Genomic DNA, 21,217 nt, shown 5'->3' on the forward strand with positions numbered 1-21,217 from the left:
GACAACTGGTATTGAAAAGAAGAATCAATGTAGATGTTCAACACTATTTTGAACTTCTTGTATCATGCCACATCCATTCAAAAGTCCACTTAAAGGCCCATTACTTTTAAAATAATGATAATTACATTGAGACTTCAACTTTCAAAGGCACATTGCCTTATCAAACTTGTTATGATGCAAAGTATAGCATCAATGCCACCTCTTTTTATTTCTATTCAACATTTTGCCATGCCCATGATTGAACTCTTTGCACATGAATCGGTGGCAATTGTTTGCACATGAGAACATAATAATTATCTTTGAGAAAAAGTCGACTACCTTCTATTTATGTAAGATTGCCCTAATAGTTCCAAAGACAATATTTGATATCCTTATATAGCTATAGACACCACAAAGAACTCACTTTCATTATGTAAGCCAATGCAGTGGAAGGGAACAACAACCAAAAATATGGATGACATGTCTCTCTACATGCATCTATTTTGATATTGCATAATGGATATAATATTACCCTCTAAAAAAATACTCTTATTCCATTTACATATTTTACCTAAAGTGAATCAAAGAACTAGGCTTAAAAGTCGAGTTAAAAATTGCAGCTTATAATTTATACCGATATGAGTATGATTATAGAATGTATATTTAATGATTATTGCTTTAGTGAGTGGACACCCTTGATGCTTCCTTGGGTTGTGATATATCACTATGTAGTTGTCCAATCAAACCAAAAATCAAGTTGCATGCAAAAACATTCCTCCATTTTCAGTAGATTCTTGACATGGCTAATAAATGAGATTTTATTGTGTCCTTTTTTAACTTTTTGAACCATGAGAAAAAGTTTTTTGGGGAGAGATGGTTTCATCCATGTTTTCTAAAGAGGGAACTCCATGATGAGGAGAAAGCCTGATTCACATGGTCTTGTATGCTAGTTTGAGAAACACAAAGTACATAAACTTTTTTAGGAATTTTGTTGGACATTCTCTTAAGGGCTCTTTTCAATTCCCACTTACTACATGGATGTTTGGATGATGTAGGTATGTGGACTCCCTCAACTATGCACAATCCAAGCTTGCCAACATTCTTCATGCCAAGGAACTTTCTAGGAGGCTAAAGGTTTGCAATAATACAAATTAGATGTCACCAATTTCAAGTTCACAAATCATGAATTCACTCTAATCTCATCCATCAAACTTTGTTTGCATTACTTTCTTGTTTAGGAAGTTGGTGGCCATGTGATAGCCAACTCTGTACACCCTGGTATTGTTAAAACAAACATTACACGTGATCGTGGAGATATCATCACTGGTAAGCCATGTTTAATGTGGTCATTGTATTGATATTTGCTTTTGAAAAGTAAAGCAAATATATTAAAATCAAATATCGCTCTTTGTAGAGGCAATCTTGCGAGTAGGTTCTGTCTTCATGAAAACTATTCCTCAGGTTAGTTTCACAACCCCTTCTTGTTGCAAGCTAGACACAAATTGATTAACCATTCCCTACATAGTGGGTACTAGTAAAATGTGTGATATTGTATACTTGTTGAACAATTGGTTCCACAATTCGATTTCACTAAGTTGTGATACAACATGATTGACACATTCTACTTGTTTTGATAACATGTTGGTTGGTTGTAAATAATAACTTAAATATTTTATTAGACTAGATGTTTCTACATTCTTTAAATAACAAATTTCACTACTTCAATTTGCTTATAGGGAGCAGCTACAATATGTTATGTCGCAACCCACCCTCATGTCAAAGCATCATTTGGAAAGTATTTTGTGGATTGCAATGAGGCGGAGTGCTCTCCTTGTGCCAATGACATGAATCAAGCTCTCAAATTATGGGAATATAGTGAAAAGATGGTTGGTTGACAATCCTAATCAGCAAAACCATTTTCATTACATTTGAGGTTTGCTAATTGTGTAAAAGCACATTCGTGCTAAAAGAGAACTGACATATGAATCAATACTCATGACTACAACCACCATCAAGAATCCCATTGTAATGAGATCTAGCTTTTGTAAATATAATGTGCAAGGGTGCTTTAATAGCATATTGGACATGAAAGGATGCCTATATATACCTCTCATTTCAAAATATTTTATACTTTCTATCTTTTATAAGGCTACATAAGTACATCACACATATATGAATATAGAACATTCTAGTCAGTATACCAAGAAAAGTATTCACACAAGGGGTTGCCAATAAACATGTTAGATTAGTCATAACAAAATGAATGAGAGGACTTACAAGCATATAGATTTAGAAATGAAAGAAATACTCTTAGTAAACGCGTGGGCATCATGAAGATATTTATAATCCATTATTTCTTTCCAAAACATTCACAATTGAATAAAATACACTTACAAACTCCTTTTTTGTTCATGCATGACATTACCTCATCCTTGGTATTTTGTACAAAAGATAACAACTTAACTTCATTGCAAAACTTTAGTATATTTTGAAGGAAAGGTAGATGTTTGTCAACATGTACCAAACCACAACAAACTAGAAAATGATTTTTCTTTTTATAGGATATCTCCAATCCTCTCCCTCATAAAAAATGTAAGGAGAGTTCAAGAAATCTCTTATGTCACCTCACACAATCTTGTTATCCAAAAGGTTGCACCTTCCACATGGTAGACAAAGAAGGATTTTAGAGATGACATATAAGTACAAAACTGTGCCTTTCTGCCACAACAAGAGAAGATGCTCCAAAAAGTTCACATACTTGGTAGCATGACAACTTGTTGAAAAACCAATGATGACTTTTTCCAATACCCAATTCCTACACATAGTGTAAGATTTGTGTAGCAAAAATCACTATGTTTGCAAGAATCAAATGACCCCTTTTCATTTACACACACAAAAAAGGTGGCCTAAAAAGTGAGAAATCCAATGTGTTTGAACACTTTATGAGAATCATCACCTTTGAATGGTAGCCCATAAAATAGATAAAAATCCCTATTTTGTACCACAAAAATAATTTGTAGAGAATAGTGTGAGGAAAAGAGCTTGGAGAGAGGTGACCAATGTGAAAGGAGGACTAGAATGAGAGTTGTAATAAGCCTCACCATGCACATGCCATGTGCTAAGCTTAATCAATAACACTTCATGCCATCAAAAGATTTTCCAAGTTGGATTGTTAAACCCCTTAACGTGAGGTGGAAGAGAAGCCTCATAAATCACTCATGTCTCACCACAAGCTAGCCTATCAACCCAATGCAGTCTACTTTAGCAAGCTCAAATACTTACCTCAAGGACTCCATGTCTTTTGTTGATAAGCTCCAATATGGGACTTCTTCAATGCAATATTCCAAAATTTTCCAAGGTTTCAAGCCACATGCTCTCCAATATCTATGGAGTTGTGAGATAGAGGAAAAGAAACAAAAGAGAAAAGAAGCTTGACACCTCAACTTTCTCTCATACACCATCTCACACTAAGCACAAAATTAGTAAGAAGAAAAGCTTAAGTTTGATTCCATATAATTTTATAAATAGAAGGGGACTACAAATCATAATAGAGCATGAAAAGAGTAAGTAATTATAAGCCGTGACCATATATGCATGACCTATGAGGTATTGCTTACATGTAGGCCTCTCCTAGTTAGAGTTCTCTTAGTTTAATTGTAGGCCTTGATGCTATTATCATTATTTATAGGTACTTGCTTACATTAGCCTCTTCTAATTAGAGTTTTCTAAGTCCCAAAGGCAAGGCCTATCTAATCCTATAGGTTAGTTGATCACTTATCAATTGTACCATGCACATTACATTCATGACATATTATATAGTTGATATCTTATAAGCACTCCCTAGGAGATATATGTCATGCATGTGCTTTTGAACCTTTGGATGGGGTCTTCTTGATCTTATGCTTCTCCAATCTTAGTTTTCACATGTCTATTTTGGTCATTCTACCATTGTTGTGTTGTTGCTTTATAAGGTTCTTCACTGAACATTGTCCTCCATCCATTATGCCATTTTCTACTAGTTGCTCTGTTGTGTATTCAAGACATATGATTGGCCATGTAGTGTTGTTTTCATTTCCTCATAAACTACTAAGAATTCGAATTCAAGGAAGAGTAGTAACCATCGGGATATGTATCCAATTGCACATGGTCTTGATGTGTAATGAGCAGGATAGACGATAACTAGGGGTTAGATACCCAGTCACACTGATCGGGTATATAAGGTGTAAGAGACCTAGTTTAGGGCATCCAGATATTATCAAGAACTGACTCATCACCTCATCTAGAGCTTCCATGGCTTCCTCCGACTTCTTCCCTCTTTCTTGTCTTTTTTTCTCATCTTCTAGTCTTTCTTCTTCTTCTTCTTCTTCTTCTTCTTCTTCCTCTCTTTCTCTCTCTTCAGCTCATTCTCCTCTCTCCTCTCGGATTCACTAATTGCAAGTGGTATCAGAGCATCAGGCTTTGGTCCATTTCTCCTTTCCTCCTTCTCTATCTAGTTCCCTTTTCAAATCTGAAACCCTAGTTTCTCAGGTCATTATAGGTATATGTACAATAGGCACAAAACCACACTTAGTTACATCTTTTTGGAGCAAGTAGGAGATGTGGCTAGAGCCTTAGACTCTTTGGAGGCTAATTTAGCAAGTCTTCACTCCTTTTTATGCAACTTTTAGGGGTTCTAGAGCAAGTTGGAGGTTCATGTGTTAGAGGAGGGTAAAAGTCATAATTAGTTTTTGTTCTAGGCTTCTCTCTCTCTTTTGCAACAATCTTTTCCCTCAAGCTTCCATGGTGGTCTACCCCCAAATCTCTTCCTCCTACTATAATCAACCCTTAACCCCAACTCTCAGGTGCCCCACATGCTTCCTAGAGTGATTCTCAGTCTCGCAAGCACCTTTTTGCCCTGTATTTGTGCCAGATGGATAGCAGTGCATTTTGCACTGAGTTGCATGCTACATTTTCCTTAGTCCCACCTCCTCCCCAATTGGTCCAGTTGCAAGTAGAGTCTCTGGAGCATAAAGCATTCCTTACCCTTGGCAAACTTTGAACTTCTTCTACCCCCTCTAGCTGGAGTTCCTTCTTAGTGAGGCACGCTGCTATACTCTCTTTGGGACAGCCATTAAAGCTGAGCCCAAGCTCTCAAATCATCCTACAATCCTTGGAAATTCATCCCTGAAGAGATCCTTTAGCCCTTCTTGACCTCTCTTTCCCGGATTGAAGATATGAAGCTCAACATGCAAAGGATTTTTGTAGATAGCCATGAAAGTTCCATTTGAAGCTTTCCATTCTTGAAGTTCAAGCTCAGGAATAGGCACAGGAGTCCCTTCCATCAAAGACATGTTGGGGGTAAAGGCGCCTCCGCTTAGCCGCCCGTGTATTACTACACTGACAGTCACCGCCATTGCACACTGCAGGTAGCGGGCGCCCGTCACCGTCACTTTATTCTTTATTCTTTTAGTGACAATTTGAATAAAGGAAGGCCCGGTCACACATTGTGACTGTTGGAGTTCCCATTTCTTGTCTCTCTCTTTCTTGCTCTTGCTCTCCTGCCATAGCTCTTGAGTGCAAGATTTGATCATTCTTACCTTTCAATTGGTATTAGAGCATGGCTTCCCAACTCTTGAGCTTGGCTCATGGCATTCTCAACTTCCCATTGACTCCCCACTCGCATCGGGTCTACTTCTCGGCAGCCATAGCTCATTCTTTTGAGCTTCCGTCACTCCCCGGCTTCCCGAGCTTCTTCCCGGCCTATTGAGGCACCATCAGGGCATTGACATTGAGGTACTGCTTCATTATTTTAGAGTTTTACTTCAGTCCACAGGTCTAGGTAAATAGGGTTTTCACAAGTTGTGGGCAGCCATAGCTCACACCTCTTGGATCTTCATTCACTTGGATCTTGCTTCCAGCCTATCAAGGCTTACTGAGGCTTGCTATAGGCCTTCTTGTGCCCCCTTTTTGGGCCCCATTGTTGACACATGGGATAGCAGACTCCCCAACTATCTCACGTTTTTTTTGCGTATATTTCAAAATTTAGCCCAAAAATCACTCTTTTTGTTATATCTCGAGCATTCGGAACCCGATTCAGGCAAGGTAAGAGTCTAAGTTGGGGTTTTGGCACACTCTAGACACGATGGTGATGTCGGATTTGCCAAATTCTAATGACACATTATTTTGCAACAGATTTCAGGTCTGAGACAACATGTATTTGTAAGTCTATGGCTTATGTGATGCTTCTACTAATGTCTATTGATACTGGATCACTTGTGGATGTTATGCCTCTTATGTGAGATGCATTTGGAGCTAATTTAGCTCAGCCATTGACTATTTTGAACAATCCCAAATCTGTTCAAAACAATGTAGCCACCTATTACTTCAATTTTATGCTTAGAGCTCTTGGCATTTGATGCCCGATTATGCCCAGTTGTGGTGCCTATACATACCGGAACGTATGCCTATGGTTTGCCTATGGATTTGAGCTTGGATTGAGCATTGATTTGCTCAGTTTATAGAGGTTATATGCTATTGGAAACTTTAGGGCTGAAGCTATTTATGCTACAGTTGGGTTATGCCTATTGATCACGGGGTGCTCCCGGCTACTCAGTATGATGTCGTGATGTATTTGGACTATGCCACATGTCTTGTTTATGCTTCGGAATGCTTTTGAGCTAAGATTAGAGCTCGATTTGGGTTTGATTGTCACTTCTTTGCAGCTGGCATTTCATCTATGACATGGTTTATGCCTAGGCTATCCAGTACGGGTTATGATGACTTGGTGAATGCTTTATGATTTGGCCGTGGGATGGTAGTTGTTTGAGCTCATCTCGACATTCATTTGAGTATTCCCTTGAGCAGTTGGACATTGACTTGGATTTTTCCGTTACGACTTGGATTTTTCCATTACGACCTTGGATGCTATTGAGGCATTGTCTTGGTTACCTGTCTTTGGTACTCTGACTTGGTTTGCTTGAGCTGTTGAGCTCATTTATCTGCCTTTTGAGCCAGTGGGAGCATCTTGTATTGACTGACATTGAGCAGGAGGTTTATGCTATTTTGAGCATTTTGCAGATACTTGAGACTTTGGGATCTCTTACACTTAAATGTTGCATGGTTCATGCACTGATATCTTGGAGTTGCTTTTGACCTGAGCTTGGGCTTTGCACTCTTGTGAGCATACACCTATTGGTGTTAGGTCTTGCTAGTGTTATGTATACTTTGCCCTATTGTCCTAGGGGGTATGCCTACTCTTGACAGATGCTTTGGTGACATGTTTGGGTGTTTGATTAGGGTCTTGATGACTGTTTGGTGCTTATTTATGCCTGTTTATGGTTGGTCATGTCTTGGCTGTCATTTCTTGACTTGGTGCAATGATTTGGTCAGCAATTGCCTCTCACAGTACCTTGCTGTCATTTATTACAGCAAGTATATAACTCCGGACTGACATGGATTTTTCATGCTGAAATATTCTGAAATGATGTACTTTCACTATGACTTGGTGGGCAGTAGCTTTGGTTACACTTTTCTTGCCATTTTCTCTCGATTTTCGTGATTTTTTGGTCATTTTTTGTAGTAAATAGCAAGCAGTTTTGAACTATCTACAGTCTTCCAGCCTGCATTATGGCGAGTTCATGCTATTTTCAACATCACTAAGCTTGATGGTACGAATTACTCTTATTGGAAGAGCCAGATTTGACAGGTGTTGGTGCAGAAATCGCAGATCAAAGCATTGAGGTTGAGCGAGCTTGAGCTTGATGAGTTATGCAAGTCCACTATTGTATTATCTCTCACAGAATAGGTTCATTACAATGTATTTGAGGAAGAACAGAGTGCATCGCAGTTGTGGGATAAAATCAAGAATCTCTATGACAAGAAAAGTCCAGCAAGTCAGATGTATTGACTGAAGCAGCTTATGGATATGTGCATGAAGGAGAATGTGATTATGTCTGCTCACTTGAGCCAGTTCCATGCTATACTCAAGAACTTGACTTCGCAGGACATCACTTTTGTAGAGGATGTCACTACTCTTTTCTTGCTTGGTACTCTTAATGAGTCATGAGATGTATTCCGCACTGCATTATGTGCCTCTACTGCTACCTTAAAATTATCTTATGTTGAGAGTGCTCTTTTGCAGGAAGAGGTTAATTGTAAGAATTTGGATGCCTCTCGTGTGTCGTATGCTATGACAGTTAGAGGCAGGAATGATGGGTATGGAAAGCATGGCAGTGGCAGTGGCCGTAGGCGGGATTCTCAAAAATCTCGGTCTAGGTCTTGTGGGAAGTCACGTAGCAAATCCCGTGGCAGGAATGCAGATGTTACTTTTCACCATTGTGGGAAAAAGGGCCATATTAGGCCACGATGTCATGAACTGCGCAATGAAAGGCGCAAAGATAAGGGGAAAGACAAAGTGTAGGATAAGTCTTCTGATTGTAGCATAGTGCCTGTAAAGTCCAGTGTTAAAATTGAAGAGATAAATGTTATGCAGCCTGAGGATGTTGATGATGATGATTATATCCTTGCAGCTTCTTCTAGTGCTTTGTAGATGACAGGGATACACTCTATGTATGCACAGTGTTGGCTCTTGGAATTAGGTGCATCCTTTCATGTGACACCTTGCCAAGAGTGGTTTCATTCATATTGTACTGTTTCGGGTTCTGTGCGCTTGGGTGATGACAACTCTCTTGATATTGTGGGCATTGGTGATGTTAGGCTGTAGTTTCTTTCTCGCAGCAATTTTTTTATGCAGGATGTATGTCATGTACCTGCTTTGACACGTAGTCTCCTGTCAGCTGGATAGCTTAATGACACAGGTTATCATGTATCTTTTGACTCTGCATGGAAGATCACTCATGGCAGACTTGTAATTGCAAGAGGTGCCACAACAGCTGGCAGCCTCTATCCCTTGATTGTATCCGCTTCTTCCCTCGATCATGTTTTTTCTGTGGGTTCTATCCCCCATGTATCTCTTTGGCATGCCCGTTTGGGCCATAGTCTTTGAAGGGAATGAAAATGTTTTCTGGTTTGCAGTACTTACCGCCCCTTGATTATGCATGTTTTAATTCGTGTGAGCATTGTCTTTATGGCAGGCAGACTAGGTCTATGCATAAGAAGTCAAGTAGGCCATGCATGAGTGAGCCCTTGGCATTGGTACATTCGGATGTCTGTGGGCCCATGCCTTGTCAGTCTATGGGTAGTGCAAAATATTTTGTTACGTTCATAGATGATTTTTCAAGAAAAGTTTGGGCTTATCCCATTAAGCTGAAATCTGATGTCTTGGCTGTGTTTCAGAGATGGCTTGCATTGGTTGAGAACCAGTCTAGGTATAGGCTAAAATGCCTAAGGACAGATAATGGGGGTGAGTATGTCTCACATGCTTTTGAGTAGTTATGTGATGAGAGGGGTATTAAGCATCAATTGACCGCCCTCTACACCCCTCCTGAATGGTTTGGCTGAGCGAATGAATCAAACCATCCAGGAGCGTGTACGCAGTATGATTAGCCATGCAAGCCTACCACAGAGCTTTTGGGCTGAGGCAGTTAGTACAGCTGCGCATGTCATAAACAGATCACCTTCTAGTGGTTTGGATTTCCAGGTTGCAGAGGAGGTATGGACTAGAAAACCTCCCTCTTATGCGCATCTCCGTGTCTTTGGATGTGAGGCATTTTGCCATGTGCCCAGGGATAAGAGAAGTAAGTTGGATCCTAAAAGTATCAAATGCATTTTCCTTGGTTATGGGGATGCAGGCGAGATGGGTTACCGTCTCTAGGATCCACAGGCGTGGAAAGTCATCCGCAGTCATGATGTAGTCTTCCATGAAGACAAGATGCATCGGCAGCCTGAGAGAGTTGTTGAGATCTGTAGGGTCATATTTCAAGAGGAGCCGAGAGCTCCCACATAGCTAGTTGGATAGCCTACAACTGCAGTAGATGCTCATGGTCAGGGTGTTGGACAAGTAGCAGAGCCTGCCGTGAGACGGTCTACTAGAGACAGACGTCCACCTGATAGATTTCAACCCTCGATGCATTATGTCTTGGTTACAGATGCAGGAGATCCCTTCACCTATGATGAGGCTATGCATAGGGGTGACAGTCACTCCTGGGATAGGGCTATGCAGTCTAAGATAGACTCCTTGCATAAGAATGAGACTTGGGATTTAGTTTCCTTACCTGAGGGCAAGAAGGCTTTGCCTGGCAAGTGGGTGTGGAAGCTGAAAGTTACCCCTGGATACCCCAAGCTAGCATACAAGGCTAGACTTGTAGCAAAGGGTTTTAAGCAAGAGCATGGTGTGGAATTTGATGAGATCTTTTCTCCTGTGGTTAAGATGACCACCCTGCGCTTAGCCTTGGCTTTGGTTGCTCAGCTTGACTTGGATTTATGCTAGATGGATGTCAAGATGGCTTTCTTACATGGGGACTTGCATGATGAGATTTATATGGAGCAGCCTAAGGGCTTTGCAGAACCTAGCAGGGAGAACCTAGTGTGCAAATTGAAGAAAAGTCTTTATGGATTGAAGCAGGCACCTAGGGAGTGGTATCATAAGTTTGATGCCTTTATGCTGTCACAGGGCTACAGCAGGAGTGCTATGGATCTGTCTTTACATGAAGAAAGCCCGTGATGGTTCTTTATTGATTTTGGTACTCTATGTGGATGATATGCTGATAGCAAGGAAAGCTCATGATGAGCTAGATGCTTTTAAGGCTCAGCTCAAGAAGAGCTTTGAGATGAAAGATCTGGGACAAGCCGCTCACATACTTGGTATGCGCATTAAACGCAACAGACATCAAGGAATCCTCTACTTGTCACAGAGGCAGTACATTCATAAAGTCCTTGAGCGCTTCCGCATGCAGGACAGAAAGCCTATTGGCTGTCCATTGCCTTCTTATGTGAAGGTATCACAGGCTGATTGTCCGTAGAAAGATTAGTAGAGGGCCGAGATGGCCAAGATTCCCTATGCATCCGCAGTGGGCAGTCTTATGTATGCCATGATCTCCACTCATCTAGATATTGCCTTTGCAGTTGGTGTTGTGGCATGCTATATGGCTACACATGGCAAGAAGCATTGGGATGCCGTGAAGGGTATCATGAGATACCTGAAGGGCACTGCAGATATGTATATATGCTATGGAGCGAGATTACAGGAGTCGTGGGGTACACTGACTTTGATTATGCAGGACATACAGATAGTAGGAAGTCCACTTTCGGCTATGTATTCACCTATGTTGGAGGTGCTGTTTCTTGGATGTCTAGGGTACAAAAATGCATGGCCCTTTCTACTACAAAGGCCAAGTATGTTGCAGCCCCACTGAGGCTTGCAAGGAGACCATTTGGTTGGGTCGTTTGGTTGCTGACCTTAGTATTGATGCTATCCCTATACTGCATTCGGATTCTATGAGTGCTATTCAGTATCCGATCTTCCATGCAAAGACGAAACACATTGAGGCGAGGTATCACTTCATACGTGGGGTTGTTGAGAACAAGTTTGTTGATCTTGTCAAGATCTCGACTGACCAGAATCCTGTAGATTTGCTCATGAAAAGCCTCTCTATAGAGCGCTTTGCCTTCCTCAGGAGGTTGATGGCGTGGGATGAGAAGACATCTTTCCTCATCCTGTTGTACATGTGTACATGTTGTACTGTCTTTCTTCTTTTTTCTTTCACTCTCGGCAGATTCGCCTTTAAGTGGGAGGCTGCTGGGGGTAAAGGTGCCTCCACCTAGCCACCCGTGTATTACTACACTGACAATCACTGCCATTGCACACTGCAGGTGGTAGGCACCCGTCACCGTCACTTTATTCTTTATTCTTTTAGTGATAGTTTGAATAAAGGAAGGCCCGGTCACACATTGTGACTGTTGGAGTTCCTATTTTTTGTCTCTCTCTTTCTTGCTCTTGCTCTCCCACCATAGCTCTCGAGTGCAAGCTTCGATCCTTCTCACCTTTCAAGAAGCATAAAATCTTTGAAGGATTCATCCATTTGGAGTGCACTAATCAACCGTGCTTACTTGATGAAGAAATTAACATCATGGTGGATCATGCTTCATCCATCTACTCCAAACACTAAATAGATATATTAATATAATCTTAATCTCTCATTGTAATCCACTTGTTGAGATAAATATCTTTTTTTGGAGAGATTACAATTGCATATGCCCTCTTAGTTGAATCTTTCATTGCATGCATGTTACCTACTTTGAAATTAGTGATCCATTTTCCTTCCAATGCATCATGATTAACTATCCATCTTTTGTCCTTACTGACATTAACTCTTATTTGTTCGTGCATGTCTTGGATTAATCCCAAGTGGATAATAAGCTATTGTAAAAGGTTTAGCAACATGTGAATCACTGGATTGCCAAGGTAAGCCCTACCCAAGCTCTTGTTTAGTACTTGCATCTCATGAAAAGACCTAATGCTTACTTTCCAATGCACCTCATGCTGGTTTCTTAATTAAAAATGACTGCCATGTATACTCTCGTTGAGGAAAAAGACCAATCTAAGACGAGGTGGTAAGCCAAAAGAGAGGTGACTCTCCCTTACCACTTAAGACCCTAAAGAGATGTACAACCTAGCCCGGGGGGAACTTTGTTCATCTCTCAGTGATTCAGAGAGCCAGATAATTATATCCAAATACATGTACACCCCATGTTTGTTGAGATGGCAAGCTCAACACGTGCAAACATTGATGATGGACCGCCTGGCTAGATGAGTCTTCATGCCTAGACTTAGCACATTGGTGGTCATTATGACACTCACATGGACACTGACTTATCACTTATTATATTTAGTTTGTTACACCTACCTACAACTGGCAAAGATATAGCGCCAGTCAATTAGTGTAGTCGGTTATGCATTGTTTGACTCAGAAGGCCACTTTCCTTTATGTTGTATCTTATCTATACTTTGTGTACATTGTATAGTGTGTGGAAGAAGAAAAAAAATCAGCAAGAAAATGTTTTGGCCTCCATCTCTCTTCTTGTGTTCTTGAGTGAGCTTCCTCTTGTGTGTACAGTGTGTGTTTGGCACAATAGCTCAAGCAAATCCCCCCATCACGCGATTCTTGACATGGTATCAAAGCCGCGCCACCGCGAGAGGTTGATTTTGAAGGCTGAAGTGAAGGGGAAGAAGCAAGATTCGAGCAAGCAAGCAATGGGTAAGAAGCTCTCCCATTCTTCCACTCTCTCTCTTGGATAGTGCATGTAGAGGCACTGGAAGCAGGGTAGAGAAAAAATCTCAAATTGTTGTGAGATTTGGTGTGCGAGCAGAGCACTATATATTCTGAAAATTGGCCCTTTAGGTCTCTCTTGCAGTTATTTTGGGCATATGAGGCCGTTTCAAGCCCCGTTTTAGAGCCACAAGGTTGTGGACAACAGTTTTAAGGTATACTGTGATTTCGGTTGTATTGACCAAAAGTGGGTGCACATATTACAGTTTGCGAATCTGTAATTTTTGAGATGTTAGCAGGAAAGAAACATAAGGTTTATCTGCAAATAGGTTGCAGATTACATGTACTATTGAGCAGTCAGTGAAAAAGGTTGCTTGGTGTAGTGTTGTGCACGTGTTGTGAAAGATTGCATAAGACTAGCTTGCTGTGTTGTATCCTTGTTTGTGATAATGGCAGAGAATAGTGGAAATCCCATTATTGAGAAGCTCAACAAGAACAACTACCCTTCATGGAAGTTCCGTGTGACGAACTTCCTCATTGGAAAGGGCCTTTATGAGTTGGTTCCAAGTGAAGAAAAGGAACTAGAGCTGGGTATCCCTCCAACTACAGATGAATTAAAAGCATGGAAAGAATGGAATGCGAAAGACAAAAAAGTGATGTACTGGTTATTTGTAGTCATTGATAATACGATGTTGGGACATATCAGGAATGTAGAAACTTCACATGTAGCTTGGACAATTTTTTAGAACATATTTTCAGTAAATTCAAAGGCACGAAAGATTCAACTCAAGCAAGAGTTGAATGCCTTGAAGAAAGGGAAAATGTCTGTCAATGAGTATGTGTTCAAGGTGAGGAGCATTGCAAATGCTTTAGCAGCGATTGATGCAATGCCTAATGATGATGATTTGGTTTCATCCACTTTGAGTGGACTTAACAATGAAAAGGCATGGAAATCATTTGTTACTTCATTATATGTATGGAAGACATTTCCAAATTTTGATGAGTTGATCTCTCTCATGATTACCAAAGAGATCAGTATGCAGGGTGACTCATCTAAAAAACATGGTGAATAGGTTCAAGCATTTTACTCAAGTTCAGGAAGGGGATGTGGTAGGTCCTCTTCGAGAGGCCATGGTATGGGACGTGCTAGCAATAACCAACAAAATAGGTTCAATCAGCAATTTGGTGAAATGCAGGTTTAGGAGACCGAGGAAACTTTAGAGGCAGGGGGATCTCTAGAGGAAGAGGTGGATGGTAGAATAGAGGTTTTGGAAATTCTGCTATTGTTTACCATTATTGTGGCAAAATAGGCCATATTGCAGCCCATTTCTATAAAAAGAAGGATGATATTCAGAGTGGTAAATTATAGCAAGGAAATTATGCATCGTCTTCACAACAGAATGAAGACAAAAATGAGCATTTGTTTGTTATGCAGCATATGATGAATGCAGTTACAGGAAAGGGGACACATGATGATGTATGGTATGTCAATTCAGGTGCATCTAATCATATGAACAGTCATGTTGAATGGTTTGGAGAGATGCAAGACTTACAAAATCCAGGTTATGTGCAGACGGTTGATGATTCATGCCACCCAATTTCACACATTGGAAAGGTTCCCTTGTCCTTATATGATGGCAAGACAAAGAATCTGACAAATGTATTATATGTGCCATCAATTACAAAGAATCTAGTGTCTGTTGGCCAAATGGTAGAGAAGGGGTTGCAAGTCTTATTAAATGCACAAGGTTGTTTTGTAGAAGACTTTAATTATAAGTGTAGATTGGTCACAAAAGGAAGTAGAGTCGGCCAAATGTTCACTTTAGATGCTGGAATTCTTGCAATGGATGCTGCTATGTATGCTAAAAAGGAATTGAAGTACTTGTAGATATTGAAATATGGCATAAACGTATTGGATATGCAAATGTGCAAAGGATGAAATTAATATAATCCAAAGGATTGGTTATAGGGTTGCCTTCTTTTAGAGTTGCAGAATTGCATAAAGTCTGTGAAGCATGCCAGTTTGGTAAGCAGGCAAGACAACCCTTCTCGCATGATAGAGAAGTAAGTAGAAAAATACTTGATGTAGTACATACAGATGTTTAGGGGCCTACACAGAATGTATCTCTTGGTGGCAGCAAATACTTTGTCACATTTATTGATGACTGTTCAAGGAAGTTATGGGTATGCTTCATGATGAAGAAAAAGAGTGATGTGTTTGAGAACTTCAAATCTTTTAAGGCAGTTGTTGAAACAAAAATAGGCTTAAAAGTGAAGTGCTTGAGATTAGATGGAGGGGGAGAGTACCTCTCCAATGAGTTTATTGGCTTCTTGAGGACTCATGGGATAAAGAGACAATTTACTTGCAAGTATACTCCACAACAAAATGGGGTTGCAAAAAGAAAAAATAGGCATATTGCAGAAGTCGCACAGACATTAATGGCTGAAAAGAATGCGCCCAAACATTTTTGGTCTGAGGTTGTCCATACTGCTATCTACATTATGAATAGAACTCCCACAACTACAGTTCATGGGATGACTCTTGAAGAGTGATTCCATCGCATATTCACTCTCCCCCTTGGGACCAAAGAGTAGAATTTACTTAATATTCCCTCCTTTATCCTAAGGCATATGTTAAAGGTTCCAATACTATATATGACGTAAGTCCTATCATTCCAATGCAAATTAAATCTAGCAAGAGCATTTATGCCTCTTCTCTAAGTGACAATTATCTTTTAGCATTTTTCTACTATGCAACATTTTTTTCCTTGGCTTTATCTTCCTTTCTCCTAAGGCAAGGAGTCGCATGTCATTGATGTAAAGTTTACATAATCTCTTCCATGAATGTACCGTGTATATGCATTTGCGAACTTTAAAAAATATTATCCTTGGTAAAGATTAATCAAAGTAAAGATTAATCAAAGACTCATCGATGCTCAATACTTTAGTGTCCCATATGTTGCTTATGCTATGCATGGATTCATCACATAGCAACTAGGTGTAATTTAACTCCCTTTGATACAAGCACTTCACAAACTTGATCTTTGAATATTTGAGATGCGATTTATCCTTTTCAATGACCTATTCTAGCACCACAAGGTACATAGCCTAATTTATCTCTTGTGAGCATTAAAACAAGAATCTATCTATTTGAAAATACATTACTTACGACCGGTACCACAATTGGATTGTCAGTGATGCCTTCGCCCGAAGCTTTGTTGCTGGTTGTAGGATTGTCATCTGCATGCGACATTCTTCGCTTGGAGGCCATCGTCCGTAAGTAGACTCAAGAGATTAAGAAAGTGGAATAGATTTGAGATAGGAGAGCGTAAGAGGAGATGGTTAAATCGAGGATCGAGATAGAGGGACATTGTGCAGCCTCTCGGGATATCTCTTCTCTCTCTCTCTCTGTCTCTCAAGCTCTCTCTCACAATCTCTTGGAGGGGTATACTCTCTCTCTCCCCCTCTCTTGCAGCCTTTTGGGATCTCCTTATGCTCCCTTGTGCCTCCCCGTGCCTCATATTTATAATGAATTAGAGAGGAGGAGATAAATCTGAGAACAAAAGTGGAGGGGCTCTTAGAAGACTCAGTGATCTGATGCTCAAATCATAAATCTGATGGTTGCATTGGCTCCAAAAGGGGGGTAAAACTCCAAGACACTTGATTAAAAAGCTCTTAGTTCACTCCTTCTTCTTTTCTCTGTTCAAAGTGCTGTCTATTGCTTGTATACTGCGATTGCGGCGCGCACGATTTGCCAGTCACTTTTCTTTATTTCTCTTTTTATAAAATCTCCAAAACTAACTAAAACATCACTTGTCTTTTCTTTTAAATGACTTTTAGTTCTATCTTTTTAGGATAATATCTAAAATATAATAGTTTTCCCCCCTCCCCCCCCAAGAATCTAATATTTTTGGACCATTCAAACTATACACATTAATACTAGTGATTAATATGGCTCATAAGTCCCGTTCACATTGTACTTTTCGTGAAGGGTGGCTATGGTCCTTATCAATCCGAGAAAAATGTCAGATTTATGACTCTTGATTTTTTTAAAAATATATTTTTAATTGAATGAAAATTATTAGCTATTAATGCTAGTCAGTTTTTACCTTAGTTAGTCTTTAGTTAGTAATCTTACTAACTTATTAATTGACTAACTAACTTTCGAACTAACCAACTAACTTTTATTGCGTGGTAATATTACACATCAACCTCCTTACACTGGTGCCTTGGAGTCTCTAATGATACTATGAATATACCCATCCCTCTAATGTACCCATTTTGTTGAAAATGGTCCCAGAGAGTTGCTTGTACCTTGATGTGACTTGTCTTATTGTAGGCATGGAAACCAAATGACATAATGGGATGGGTGGCAAAGGGGTGGATGTCTGCAACTGTATGAAATGATGAAGTAATGCCCACATCAACATAAATAAATAAAAACCATAATCAAAATCATGTCACCATCTCTTACAAGCACTCATCGTCAACATTTCCAACTTATCTTTGATGCATGCTTGCACAATACGTTTATCACAAGTCACAGCGAGAGCGGTCTCACTAGTTGTATCTCCGGCCTCTATCATGCACTCCTTTTTTATTCTTTGCATTCACTTATTCTTGCTTTGCATGTGACCACACGCCTTCTATGCACTAAAGGACTCGATGCTTTGATGATTGTCACTTGTCAATAACACTCTCCGATGCTACGAGCATTCTCTTGCCCTTCCTTGTTTGCGCTATCAAAGTATGCCCACCTTCTCTTGATGTCGCTTCTTCCCCACATGCAAGTGCAATGGTTGCCTATAGCTCTGCAGTAGTCAATGATCACGTTTGTGTTGCTCTCCCCCTTGCTCTTGGAGGGCGACTCCTCCCTTGCGATTGCATGCTACTAGTGACAACATTCTATCCTGCTCTAGGTCGTCGAGGCAACTCAGAGTCCTCGAGAGACTCGTTCGATCATTGCTCTCTTTCCTGCAAACAACGATATCTTTCCTATAAACAACAATCCAAAATAGGGTAAGAGGGGGAGATAAAGTAGCCATAACAAAAATCAAGAGAGGGGCTTCTTACTGTCTATTCCATTGACCATTACAAAATTGCATTTTTCTCAATGTCAATCTCAGTATTGCCTTTGCTATGGGCCTTCACATCTCTTCGATGCACGATGGTGACAAGAGCTCCAACTCATCCAGGGAGAAAGTTGGGTGAGGGGGACATTTGTTGGATTAAACCTTTTTCTATGCTTTCATCACCCTCAAAAAAGGGTGACGTGATCTTGTCTTTTGAAATTCGATCTAGCCATGAAGGAGGGGTTTAGGGTTACTTCTTGTAGATATATTGCTTCCTTGATTTCCTACCATGAAATACCAATTGTGATATACATAAGCACAGTAGCCGGGTTGGAACAAATCCAAGTATAGAATCTCCTATAGAGACATCAAAGAGAGAGAGAGAGAGAGAGAGAGAGAGAGAGAGAGAGAGAGAGAGAGAGAGAGAGAGAGAGAGAGAGAGAGGTGGGGATGGATTGGGAGAGAGAGATGGAGAGAGAGGGGGAAAGCTTGGGATAGAAAGGTGAGAGAGAGTATGTGTGACTGAGAGAGAGAGAGAGACGGAGAGAGAGGGGGAGGAGAGAGAGAACCATGCTAAGGATAGGGGACAAAAAGCACGAACTTGAATTGCAAGGGGAGGAAGGTCCCTTTATAGACAAATGACAGAAAAAAGGCAAGAGAGTGAGGGAGGGATACAGTGAGAGAGCCATATATTGAGAGTCATGGAAATGATTCACAATGTAAAAGGGGGAGGGATGGATCCTTTTATACGTAAAAGAGAGAGAAAATGACAGGAGAGAGATAAAGAGTGATGAAAGAGAGGGTGGGAAAGAGAGAGAGCATGTGATATGTGTAATGTTTTCTTGCCAGGAAGGGGTCGTCGGCAACCCCTTATCGAACGAAAATTAATGGCATAAGTCCTAGGCTCCCAATAAGGGGCTATTGGCGACCCATTCCTAGCAAGAGGAAAAGTTTTGCTCGACTAGTGGCCATTGGTAGTCCTTTCTTGGGTGGAGGAAAAAGTCACAAGTCCACTTGTGGGTTTTTTTCCTGTCCAAAAAGGGGTTACCGGCAGCCCCTTCACGAGTGAAAAAAAATCACAGTTGGATTTGTGGATTCTTTTTTGCCCAAGAAGGGGCTATCAGTGACCCCTTCTCAATGAAAAAAACAACCACATATTCGAGAATAGAGAGCATGGGGGTAAGAGAGAGTAACAAAGTGATTAAGAGGGGAGGAGAAAGAGCATTGTAATATGTACTATTTTTTCTCACCAAGAAGGTGTCACGGGGGGAAAGCCCACAAGTGGACTTGTGACTTTTTTCTCCGCTCGAGAAAGGACTGCCAACAACAACTACTAGTCCGGCAAAAAATCTACTCTCACTAGGAATGGGTCACCGCCGGGAGCCCCTTATTTGGGACCCTAGGACTAATTAATAAACTCCTTAAAAATAAAAAATAATTATTAACTAATTAAGTGTAATCTAAGTAGTAAGTAATAATAAAAACTAATAATTAAAATTAATAACTAATTAATGACTCATTAATAATTCATGGATAATTAATAACTAATAAATAATTTTAATTTAAATAGTAAATAATTAAAAAATTGATCATTAAGATGAATTAATTGTTAATAACTAATAGAAAATTAAGTAATAAATGACTAATAATTACAAATTCATTAGTAACTAATTATTTTAGGGTTTATTAGTAAAACATAAAATTAAATAATTAGCTATAGTAATTTAGTAATTAGTTAATGAATAATACATAATTTTTTTGATAAGTAACTAATTTACTAATAATTAGTAACCAATTGAATAATTAAATAATTAAATAATTAATATAGCTAAATGATTAATTTTATGTATTATTAATTAATTAATAATTAGTGATTAATAATTAATTTTAGTCAATTAATTAATTAAATAGTAATACATAAATTAAAAATAGATATAATAATTAATATTTAATTTAATTAATATTAGTTAGATATATTTAGTTAATATATCAAATATTAATGTGATTATTTAACTGGTTACTTTAAGGTTAATCAATTAATAGTTAATTAGATGACCAAATCAATCAAGTAATTAGTTAATCACATATTAAATGATTGATTATTAAATAATTATTCAGTAATTAGTATTATTATTCACTCAATTGATTAATATTAGCATATCAATTAAATTATTAATTAAAAAATTGAGTATTAAATTAATTATCGCATGTATAAATCAAGTAATCTTTAGTTAGATGGTATCAATTAGTTTATTAGTTAGTTAATTAGTGTATCAATCAAGTTTTATCAATAGTATTATTAATTAATTTATCAATTGATGTTAATTAGCTTGTTCATTAGTAATGCACATGAACTAGTTTGTTAATTAATTAATTAGTATAGTAATCAATTAGTATAAAGTGGCCCCTTGGTATATTAATACTAATTAACTTATATATTAATTTATATATTAGTATTAATTATTTGATACAAATTAATATATTAGTATAGTAATATTAATTAATTGATTAATATGATAGTACATTAATATGTTAGTTGTATGGGACTTTTTTGGAGGGGTGAAGATAGAGTGCAAGTGCATGTGAATTAGGATTGTTTTGCCGCCAAGAAGAAAGGGGTCGTTGGCACCTGCATTTATGTTAGTTATTTGGGTTTAGGGTCTAGGGTATGCCAGAGAGAGTGCATGTGGGCCAAGATGGTTGAAGAGAGAGAGTGCTTGTGGAATGGGATCATTCCGTCACCAAAGAAGGGGTTGTCGATGTCCCCCATATTTGGTGAAGAAAAATATGACAAGCACCCTTTCTAGCTCTCTCTTCATACATCACATGTGTCTCTCTCTCTCTCTCTCTCTCTCTCTCTCTCTCTCTCTCTCTCTCTCTCTCTCTCTCTCTCTCTCTCTCTCTCTCTATCTGACATGAATTTAATGCCCCACTATCTCAAAGTGGTTATATAAGGCCACAGACCCCTTATGATATAGCACCCCCCTTTCCCCAAGTTGTGGAATATTTTCTTAGTCTCGC

At 39.2% G+C, this 21,217-nt stretch overlaps 1 protein-coding gene across 1 annotated transcript in view; it reads left to right on the forward strand.

The window, feature by feature from the left end:
• Window positions 1-2,073, forward strand: part of LOC148015155 (short-chain dehydrogenase TIC 32 B, chloroplastic-like) — a 6,612-nt gene extending 4,539 nt beyond the window's left edge. The window contains exons 5-8 of the mRNA XM_087665052.1: window positions 1,035-1,113; window positions 1,218-1,305; window positions 1,394-1,440; window positions 1,716-2,073. Coding sequence (XP_087521178.1) covers window positions 1,035-1,113; window positions 1,218-1,305; window positions 1,394-1,440; window positions 1,716-1,874 — 373 coding nt within the window. The 3' untranslated portion in view covers window positions 1,875-2,073. The remainder of the gene's footprint in view (window positions 1-1,034; window positions 1,114-1,217; window positions 1,306-1,393; window positions 1,441-1,715) is intronic.
• The last annotated feature ends 19,144 nt before the right edge of the window (window positions 2,074-21,217 follow it).

The sequence above is a fragment of the Lygodium microphyllum genome, chromosome 24 (genome assembly GCF_053477565.2).
Source record: "Lygodium microphyllum isolate KBCC chromosome 24, Lygodium_microphyllum_v1.1.10, whole genome shotgun sequence".
NCBI lineage: Eukaryota > Viridiplantae > Streptophyta > Polypodiopsida > Schizaeales > Lygodiaceae > Lygodium > Lygodium microphyllum.